General features: G+C 43.6%; 1 protein-coding gene across 2 annotated transcripts; it reads right to left on the bottom strand.

Annotated features, from left to right (window-relative positions):
• Positions 1-1,956: 1,956 nt before the first annotated feature.
• PRDX4 (peroxiredoxin 4) lies at positions 1,957-9,994 on the bottom strand. 2 transcript variants are annotated; one of them, XM_059465828.1, is made up of 8 exons: positions 9,688-9,994; positions 7,845-7,962; positions 6,772-6,888; positions 6,105-6,227; positions 5,362-5,492; positions 3,616-3,650; positions 2,394-2,440; positions 1,957-2,080 (listed from the first exon to the last, which is right to left on the bottom strand). In XM_059465828.1, exons 1-8 carry the CDS (start codon positions 9,977-9,979, stop codon positions 2,077-2,079), a joined length of 867 nt encoding a protein of 288 aa, XP_059321811.1. In that variant the 5' UTR covers positions 9,980-9,994; the 3' UTR covers positions 1,957-2,076. The 2 variants fall into 2 exon arrangements, with proteins under 2 accessions (XP_059321811.1, XP_059321810.1); XM_059465827.1 differs by lacking the exon at positions 2,394-2,440.
• Positions 9,995-11,051: the final 1,057 nt, after the last annotated feature.

The following is an 11,051-nucleotide window of genomic DNA, read 5'->3' as shown; positions in this document are numbered from 1 at the left end:
TTCTCAGCACAATTTTCTGTTCTTGACTCAGGCTATGTACAGCTTTTGACATGTGCTGGTGGTGACTGCTACAGAGATACACCCTGTGGCTGTGTTGCTGTAACTCTGCTCACTGGGCTCTGCAAGGAGCCATGAGCTGGGTGGAGCATGTTCAACACGTGGCTGATAACTCATCTCTGTCTTTATCAGTGTCACTGGCTGGCTCAGTGCCAGAGGTTCCTGCAGCTGGGACAGCATTAGGTGTGACTGAGCCACCTGGCTGGAGAGGGGCAAGGCCTCTCAGCACCAGGGCACCAGCTCTAAAGGGGGCACAAGCACTGTGTTCATTTTGTGCCTTGGGCTGCTGCTGAATATTCATGGGATAGCTAGGCCTGCATTCCTCATGCTGCAGTGGCTTGGAGTTATTTGAACATTCTGTATGGTGTTCTTGGTGCTTCAGGGTTGATGTAAACAGAATCCAGAGTAAAATTCAATGTGATTTACATCCTAGTCATGTGAGAAAGCACCTCTCTCTACATGCTGCCCTCTGGTCTTTGCTATCACAGGCTGGAGCAGCACAGCAGGAGCCTTTGGGGTTTGGTATTGATCCTGTTCTGCCTCTGTTACCCTCTGGATGGGATGAGGGACTCCCTTCCCCAGACCTCACAGGAACAGGGAGGCTGAGGCTCAGGAAAGCTCTGCTTGCCCTGCTGTGGTTCCCTCTGCCCATGGCATTGCATGGGTGTTATTTGTATCAGAACTGAAGTGATGGAAGCAGCTGTTCCTGCTCTGTGTCTGCAGTGACCAACTGGGAGAGCTGCTCAGTACTCACCCAAGTCCACAAAATCCTGTAACTTCACAGGGCAAATGCAAACCTGGCCTGGTTCTGCAGAACTGCAGTGAAGAGTCTGTGTATAGGGCAGGGAATTGTATGGTCTGGTGAGGGAAGGGAAGTGAGTTCTCAGGCAGGTGGGATCCAACCAAGAGTAATAAAGTAGTGGTGCAGATTGGAGATGGAAGGTGCCTGTTGACTTTTCAAGGATGACCCTGGTGCAAAGGGTCACACATTTCTGTTGCTGTTTTTCCAGTTGCACAGAATTTAGCATAATGTGTCAAAAACAGGAAGAGGTTTTTGAGGGAGGAGCAAGAGGGAAGGAGCTAGATGACATTCTCAGGAAAGGGTTCTCAAGTGCACACAAGTATGTCTTACATGGATATGTTCTTTTCACTTGAAAGAAGAAATTCTTGTTCATCAGCCACAAGAGTTTCTGATGATCACACATCAGTACTTATCTCAGGGAAGACTACAACTACTCCCTTAAAACTAGGAGCCACAGTTAAGGAGTAGATTGGCACAGGACACTGTCCCCCACATCCTGTTAAAAGTACAGGGACAGGGCCAAAACTCAGAAAATGTGAAACAGAATCAATCTCATCAGCAAATACACTACAAAATTTAAGCATAGAAAAATTTACTGGTTCAGCCCTTGAATCACATGAACTGGTAGAGGTGTGTTTTTTTCAGTGCAGATGTACTGATTTATATAGTGTAGGGTATGTTCTTAGTAGCTGAAAAATGTTTTCAAGCTTTACACAGACTGGAAATTTAATTCAGCAACTGTAACTTATTCCTGGCTTTTAAGTTAGGAGCTATTGCCACTGGACTACAGACTAATGTACCATAACCAAGTGGCTCTTTTCTAGCTGTAGTTTCTAGAATGTGACCAAACACACAAGATTTTTACAGATATTAAATAATCCATTAATAGCAAAAGTAATAAATCTAAGCCCAAGATGCAAAGTGGATTTGGGCAAGACCGAGAATTTAAATAAAACCTAAAGAGAAAACATGTATTTCATAAGAATATTCTCTGATAACTAATGAGATACCTGTGCTTCACACAGGTTAGACTTCTGTTTAAACAATGAGCCCTTTAATGTTTTACTGCTGTTACATATTCATCAAACTCACAAAAGTACCAAAATTAATGAAATTTTATTGGCAAAAATCAAGTTGAATATGACCTATTGAATTCAACAGAAGTGAGCCTCAGTTTAGTTTATCAAAATACTTCAGTTTTCCAGCTGGATCTGGAATTATCTGTGCAAGAAAGAAAATGAAAATGTTAGTCAAAAACCAAAGCCATGAAAACATAGCAAACTGTAAAGCCAGAAAAGCACAGTATTTCACAGTAAGATGCTACTGCCAACTCACTTGCAACACTGAAGAGTAATTTATCAGTTGATTTGGTGCTAGATTACTGTTCATGTCTAACAGCAGTAGCAGAGAGATTCAACCAACTGAGGCATGAGAGAGTGCAGCCTACTAAAGGAAGAATTTTGACAGCTTGCCCCAAAAGCAAGATATTTTGGTAAATTAGTATCTGTAATCTAGAGGCTCAGAATTTACTTACAGTTCTTCCCTTGGCCACCACACTCTCATGGCTTCCTCTGGTTTGATCTAATTAAATCAAACACATTTAGAAGGCATGACTACATCTTTGAGAAAGGCTTTTTCAACTACTCTGCTATTGTCTGCATCTTTTGCATACAGGAGATGGAGAATGCTTCAGCACTGTTTTACATTAATAAATTGGCAGTGTTGGAGCTGTTAGCATCAGCATTGTCAGACTGTTAGAAAATATATCCATGTCATGTTATGTGGGTGATCCTAGTTATAGAGGGTAGAACTTTTCAGTGCCAAAATACAAATGTTGGGCCAGCCCACCCTCTTTCATTTTACAGTCTTAAATATCCAGCTTCCCCCATTATGATACTCCTCTGCTAGCTTGAAAAAATTGACACCCAGCCTCAAGTCATCCTAGGAAACTTTCCTATCCAGCAAAGAAACATGGTTTAACATCAAGTAATCAAGTACAACGCTCACTAACTCTGCTTAGAGGCTGCTGGGATCTGGTTTTTGTTGAGCCAGCTCTTTAACAACAGTGCTCTGTCATCACCAGATGGTTCAGAAGGAAGCCACATGCTCAAGTAAGTGCCAGTGATCTCATCTGAGTGAGGCAGCTCAGACCTCTGATGAAAGTTTCATTATTCTGCTGAGGCTTGCTCTGGGCCAGGGAACACAAACAAGTTCAGTGAGTGTTTATGTGAACTCTGGCTCCTCTGCCTCCAGTCCCATGGAGCCCAGGAGTAGCAAAGAAGGGAGGGGAATTGCACAGCAAAGCACTGCTCCCTGCTGGAGTGCTGACAGTGGCACTGGCTCTGGCACACACCACAGCAGCCTGGGAACTTCTTTTTTTAGGTAGTGTCCAGGATGTGCAGTAAGAACCACCAAGAATTTATATGGACAAATAACTAAGAAGATACAACAAACTCAAGAGTTTTGAACTTTCCCTCATCAGGTGTTAAGAGGAAAAGTTCTTGATCTCAAACTCACTGCTGGTCCAGTGAATTTTGCTCACACACCAGGAGTTTGAAACAACTGGGAGATGTCTAGTGTGAGGGAAACAATCCCCTAATGAAATCAATAGTAATCCAGATGGTGTAAGTTTAATAATGTGACATTACTCATACCTTCTCACTGGAAGTTGCTGAGATTTTGGATTTGGCTCTAGTAGAAATGGTAACTGAGTGCTTGTTAGTACTACATGCATGTTAATATAAACAGTGACTTACTGTTTCACTGCCAGGTTTCCAACCAGCAGGGCAAACTGAAAAAAAAAAGACAAAGTTAGCTCAAGAATTTTTACACACACAGACTTTTGTGTCCTTAATATTCTCTTTCTGACCTTCAAGTAAAACACCATGAAGTGTCACATGTCAATATCTGAAACTATTAAATGTGCAGTTTTCTTTACACATGGGATGGTGACTGAGCAGTTTACACCTGACACCACCCACCACTCAGTTACCTGAAAACTGCAGATCTCTGGATGGATGCCTGTGCCTTAGTTTAATTTTTGTGTCCTTCTACACAAGTACAGGCAATGCAGTATCTGAGAATGAACACCTATTCTAGTAAAACAGAAGTTTTGCAACAAAATTCAGGTGACTACATAGAGACCTACATTTCTTTCTTTAAAATCAAAACTAGGAGCATTTTTTAGCAAAGAGATGAGTTCAAAGATTTCACAAGACACAATTTTATTTGTAACCTTGCTTAGGAACAAAGGGATTGCAGCATGTGCTTACCAGTGTGGCTGGGAGCCCTGGGATCACCTGAACAGCTGCATATTCTGGAGTAAAGCTCTCATCTATTCAGAGCTCTCCCTCTGAGGCTTCAGCCCAAGCAGTTATGTCATATTACACTGCTTTAAGACAGGCTGGCAGACAAAATGCCCCACATGCTAGTAGGAATTGTGGAGAACTGTTATGCTGTGCAAAGAAATCAATGAGGTGTCTACAGAGGCTGTCCTCAACTCCTCAATACATGTAAAAGCTGGGAAAAAAAGTGGTATTTTGGAAACACTGCAAATCAACATTCTGTAAGCTGGCTTTGCACTAAATGTGGGGGAATTTCCTTAGTCAGATCTGCATAGCCTAAGTATCAACATCTATTTTTTCAAGTCTGTACAGCACAGCAGAATAATGACTTGTACTTTCATAAAAAAGTACTTTCAAATGCTTGGAGACATTGAGTTGAACTGGAAGTTAAGTTGCTAAATGTGTATTCATATCTAAACAAATCTTCAAATAAGTTATGTCAAGAAATGTCAAAAAGTTCACCCTGTGCTTGAACTGGAGGAATAAGAATTCTTGATACAAAGTAATCACAGAATCACAGAATTTCTAGGTTGGAAGAGACCTTTAAGATCATCGAGTCCAACCCATGTTCTAACACCTCAACTAGATCATGGCACCAAGTGCCTCATGATGATCTGGAGATAGTAAAATTTCTTTGTTGGGGAAAGATGATCACACAGCACTTACACACAAAGTAATGGTGCTATAATTTCCACAGTATCACCATGTATCTTGACATGAAACACTCTCAATTAGTTATCACATTCTCAATTACTTGTCAATTAGTTATTGGTATCCTCACTGAACGTCACAGGAAAAGGATGGCCTGCATCTCCATTATTTTAGTATGCAAAAATGTACTGAAATATTTGGCCTCATTCTTCACAGCCTCATATTTTGTACAAATTTATGCTTGTGACACATGGTGCATCATGCCAAAATTCAGACTAGAAGAATGCTTTATGCTCTCATTCTCATGGATGTGAAGCAAAATGTAAATTACTATTCTAGAAACAACCTAAGGACTTGGGACCACAGAATCCAGCAGAGCAATCAAACCACTTCAGTGCCTGTATGAGGCCAGTCCTTAATGCTACTGAGCCTCTTTCCTCCAAAAAGCTAATACAGCTTCCAGGCTAAGTAAAGCAATCTTCAATATGGCAGTAGTTAAAAGAGCACCTTCTCCATGTTTGTCTGTGTACTGGAATGCTTGCACTAAACGAAGTGTTTCATCCACTGATCTCCCAACAGGAAGGTCATTCATTGTGATCTGTCGAAGGATTCTCTTATTGTCAATAATGAAAAGGCCTCTGTGGGTAAAAAATTGTGTTAGGAAACAGAATTAATAATAGTGGTGTTTTCATGCATTATTTTATGTCTGCTGGATGGGAAGAATTTGATCTTTGCAAACACCATGTAACACTCACCACCAGTAACTTAATATTCTTTACCTGGGTAAAGAAGGACTTGAGCTGAGCTCCAGTTAAAACAAAAAAACCCCCAAACTTCTTTGCAGAACTGACATAGAACTAAGCTCTGACAGGCCCTGCCAGGGCATGCTGCAGACGCTAGGGCATCTCAAAAAAACTATTCAGTTTTAGGCAAATGTATCTCTTCAGGTAACCTTAGTCTTGACTCCACCTGCACTTGGGAGGTCCCTGAGCAACTGCAGTTCTGAGGAATCCTGCACATTTGCCCTGCCCCAGGTATCTACTGATGCCTGCTTTTAAACAGGATATTAACCTTGATCCCTCTTCTGACTCATTATGACTACATTTTTTGTGTTCTTCAATATTTGCTACTCTCCACGAATCCCCAAGTAAAAGCTGCTCTTAACGAAAAATTTCAAATGCTTCTTTAAATATAAAGCAGGAAGTATTACCCCAGTAAAAACCCAACCAAACTGCAACCCAGTGAAATACCTGAGTGTATGTCCTTGATCTTCCAGATACACTCCATAATCCTTTGAAATCTGGTGTGTCAGGTCAGAAAGAAGGGGAATCTTCATTGGTCCAAGTCCTCCTTGTTTACGAGGAGTATTAATCCTTTGAAGGAAAGGAAATAGAGATGTATTTCTCATATTTATATTCCCTACACAAGTCAGAAATCACAAACTACATCAGTATGGACAGAAGGATTTAGTGCAAGTGACATTTTTTCTGTTCTGCACACAAAGGGGAAGAACAGTATTTGTGGCCTGAACAAAATGCTCAGTAGATCTTTTGCAGTTTTGGCCACATCTGTTAATGATGACCTTTTTCTTATTAGTTGCATTTGCTTTCTGCCAACCTGCTCATGAACTGGGACAAGTGAAGCCTTTACTGACAGTTTCCTTAATACTTTTTTTTGTATTAATAGTATTTTTTTGACTGAGACACAACATATTGCAATACACATTAAACAAGCTTAAAAAATAAAGGTACTTTCACACACTAGGATTAAAATTTACTTTAAATATTTGTGTCAACAGCATCTCACTTTCACACATTATGATTTACCTCCACAGGCTAAAAATCTGAGGAGTACTGTTCTTTTGCTAAGTTGGAACTATGAATAATGTTTAGTGAAAGACAAGAGAAAGATACATACCAGGCTAAGTGAGTGAATTTTGAGTCCACAGAACATGCTACTACTTCAGTATTTATTGCTCTGAATTCTTCAATTCGGTCACTGAAGGCAATTATCTCAGTTGGACAGACAAATGTACTAGAAGATTGAAGACAAGATAAAGTTAGAATTTTATGAGAAAGCCAGTAAATTCTCTGCCTAACTTAAAATTGTGTATTTATCATAAATTATTTCAGCTTTTGCTTACGTTTATTGCTCTTTCAAGTATTTAACCAAATTGCTGCCTGACAAATCCTCTACCCTCAGACTCCAGCTTTGTTACAAATGGATTATTTCTGAAGACTATAAATCTATGGTTGTTTTACAATCTGGATTCAGAGCTTGTACAGTTACTTTCTTTTAGACTTTTATAAATGTGGCTGAATTTAAGCACTATAAGCCAATTTTTTTCAGAGGATCATACTGTAATTTGTTGTTACTGTGCAAATCTACAACTTTTAACCAATTTGTCTTCAATTTTTTCTATTACAGAAGAACTAAAGTAGTAAAGCTAATGATGATATACTATTAAAAGTAGTCATGCATCTCTGTCCTTTTATCTTCATTTTGTGGAAAAGAATGGGATTGTCCTTTAAAAAGCAGAGATGTTTTCACTCAATCAGTGAAGTTACTGCATTCTAAATAAAGGAGGTTAACGCCAAGTGTTCATAGGATGTTATGGGATGAGCTTAAAGGGAAAATGCCACCTCTTGGATATATCATATACACTCTAGAAAGGATGCTCTCTTCTACTTGCAGCACTGATTTACAGCATGAAACAGAACACATAACTGGGTAACTGGGTAACTACAAAGTTGTTTGTTTTATGTGGAGACACAAATTAGTGGACACAATTACTAGGACAAAGACTGTTGCATTTTTACCAATGAAATGAGAAAACAAATGCAAAGACATATCTTCTTCTGTCACTCGTTTCTTCTCTCCTAAATTCTTACCAAACAAAAAATACAAGACCTCAAAAAAAGAGAAGAATGAATGAATTATGAATCTAGTGTAGCTGCACTCAGTGGTATGCTTGCAGTGCTCTTACTTACAAGTCAAGAGGATAGAAGAAGAAGACAAGATATTTTCCTTCATAATCTGTTAGCTTCAGCTCTTTAAACTCTCCATTAATGACTGCTGTTCCCTCCCAGTAAGGTGCTGGCTTGGAGACTGAAATGCAAAGAATGTTGAATTAGAAGTCAGAATATAACACCTGTGTTCAAACCAAGCTGCCCAAGGACAGCTGTTCTTCCTTTTGCTTAAAAAACAACCTGCAGCACAGTTCCAAGATGAAACTGCTTTCTAAACAGGGGGGTACAGAATGATGAAGAAATGAAGGCTTTAGTACACAAAGTAAATAATTTGACTAACTTGTGCTCACACATGAGCCCTGTTGATCACTGATAATCAAGGCCACACAAACCTTATCTGGGCTGACTGAACAAACCCTGTGTGCACTGCCAGCTCAGGGCACCTGCTAGACTGAAGGAGAAAGCTCTTTAATACTGCAGGTACTCTCACTGTTCTGTTAAAAATAGCTGTTGGGAACCACAAGCACAAGATAGTTCAAACTCACCACTTTGCTACTTTTTAACCATGGAAACCTGTCTGGAATTCTGGCCCACAAAAAATACATGCTATAACATGGTTAAAGACAAATGCCTAAAAATGTAGCATATGTTTCTTAAATTACAACTCCTAAGCAAATTTTAACTTGAAGATAGCTGTGTTTTAAAAAAAATCCAGCTGAAAAGCATGAAATAGATTTACTATTCCTATCAGACAGGATTAACCTTGAATTTAAAATATTAAAAATTAATCTGCCAGGTTCTATTTTCATACCACTGTAAATTCTGAGGCAAAGGATAGGGTATGCTGGATTTCAAGGTGGTCTGAATACACTTGCCATGTCAAGGACACTGACATACAGCTCCAGCAAATTAGGGAAAAGCTTCAGAGAAAAATATATGGAATCCTAAATATTATCTAGATGGTGCCTGAATTGTTTGGTGGTTCTCCTTTCTTAGGCTGACCCCCCGCTGCAGAATATGGTTAGCAAGGATGTATAACAACGACCTTCAGCTTAGGAGGGAGAAGGAAAAGATATTAAACAAAATACTGCATATCTTGACCCCTTTCTAAATTAAGGTAGCTGTTTTTGCAGTTATAAACATCAGTCTGTAATAACTTACATTGCAAAGGGAGAACAACCCAAACATTATCGGTTACAAATATCTTGGCTGCTTTTCCCTTTTTTTTGGGAGCATCTGCTTGCAAATGTTTAAAACAGAACATATGCCCTAGTTCAGTAATGGGAAAGGATTTCAAATTGCAGATAATATCTGTGTGGTCTCTCTGTACTCTGTGTCCTGCAGGACGGGACTTTGAGCAGTGTCCCTGAACATCTCCCAGCGATGTCATTTGCGGTGTTTGTCCCCACGCCTGTCACCTAAAGCACGGAAAACGCATCAGAGCACAGGCACAAAGGCAGTGCCGAAGGCAGCGCGTTACGAGGGGCGCTCGTTCATTGTTTCAGATCGCAGTGTGAGCACAGAACATTCCTGTGGATCCCCCGAAGCGCTCCCCTCAACTCGTTCGCCATTTCTGGAACCGCGGACTTCGCTGGACGCCCCTGAGACGGCGGCGGTGACCACGATGGGGATGCAGCTCTGGAAGGAGCCGCTCCGCGCTCCCCGTTCTCCATTCTCCCCTCTCCCCTGCCCTCCGAGGCCGCCCGGAGGCCGCAGCCAGAGCGGGCTGGGGACGGGAAGGGCCCGGGAGCCCCCGCGCTCCGCCTGACGTGGCGCTGCCGCCGCCGCCGCCCCGAGCGCACTGCGGGCACATCCCCGCCCCAGCCCCGGCGCTCCCCGCAGCCCCGCCGCGCCCGGCACCTACTCTTGGCCTGGCTGAGGTGCAGCGAGTGGTCGGAGACGGGCAGCCGGGCCGCCTCCCCCGGGTACACCTGCCCGCCCGCGTAGTAATGGCACTGCTCGTCCCCGCGCTGCCGCGCCGGCCGCGGCTCCTCCGCCTCCGCCTCGCCTCCCAGCGCCGCCGCCAGCAGGAGCAGCAGCAGCGCGGGGCACCGGGCCCCGGCCCCGCCGCCCGCCTCCATGGCCCGCCGAGCCACTGCACGTCCCCGCGGCGCGGCGAGGGGCGGCGGCGGCGGGGAGGAGCTTGGCCCGCACATGGCCACACTCCCGCCGCATGGCCGGGCCGGGCCGGGGCTCAGGGAGGGGGCCCGCGGGGCTGGGGCTGTGCCGGCCCGGAGCTCTGCACAGCTACCCGGGGCACAGCACGGCCACCCCGGGTTCGGCACGGGAACTCCATCCCGGCACAGGAACCCCATCCTGCCACGGGAGCCCCATCCCAGCAGAGCCGCCCCGGGCCCTGCCCAGCCCTAGGGCGGGCGCTGAGCGCGGACAGATCCGGCGGGGCTGCGGGCTCATCCTCCCGCCTCGGGGTAAACGGGGAACGATGTACGTGTGTAGAGAAACGGGAAAGAACGCGTGTGTGTGCTGAGAGAACGGGCACGTATCCGAGTGATTGCAGAAGGAAACTGATTGTGAGAGGTTCCCCATCTCCTATCATCGCTTATCTGTGGCAGCGCGGGTTCTGTGGGCAAGGCACCACTCGCGGTCATAGCCAGCTGTGCCGAATGCAGATTGTGCATTCTGGCCGCATGAATTCAGGAAATGCAGAAAAGGGTACTGCCTCAGGCCCAAAACCTTGAATTGGTGCCAGCTGGGCAGCAACTCGTGAATGGGCACCGTGTAGTGCACGTGGTGACTGTGTAAGAGTGTGGCTAGGCAGAAATGAAATAATAAGTGCCTTATTTCACGGAAGAGACCTTTAAAGATAATCTATTCTAATGCCCCTCCAATGGCAGGGTCATTTTCAGCTAGATCAGGTTGCTCAGAGTCCTGTCCAGCCTGACCTTGAATGTTTCCAGGGTTGGGACATCCACCTCTGGTCAACCTGTGACAGTGTTTTTTAATTCGAAACCATTATTCCTTATCCTATCACAACAGGCCCTGCTAAAAAGTCTGTCCCCATCTTTCTTATAAGCCTGCTTTAGGTACTGGAAGGCTGCTCTGAGGTCTCCCTGGAGTCTTCTCCAGGCTGAGCAACCTCAAGGTTTGCAAAGAGATGCTCCAGCACTGTGATCATCTCTGTGACCCAGATGCCTTGGTTAAAGTTTGCCTTGTGAGAGGTCATTTTCCCCAGTGCTGAGTGAATTGTGGTTCATATCACAAAACAAT

The sequence above is a fragment of the Ammospiza nelsoni genome, chromosome 2 (genome assembly GCF_027579445.1).
Source record: "Ammospiza nelsoni isolate bAmmNel1 chromosome 2, bAmmNel1.pri, whole genome shotgun sequence".
Taxonomy (NCBI): Eukaryota; Metazoa; Chordata; class Aves; order Passeriformes; family Passerellidae; genus Ammospiza; species Ammospiza nelsoni.
This window is presented reverse-complemented; position numbering and strand designations above follow the sequence as displayed.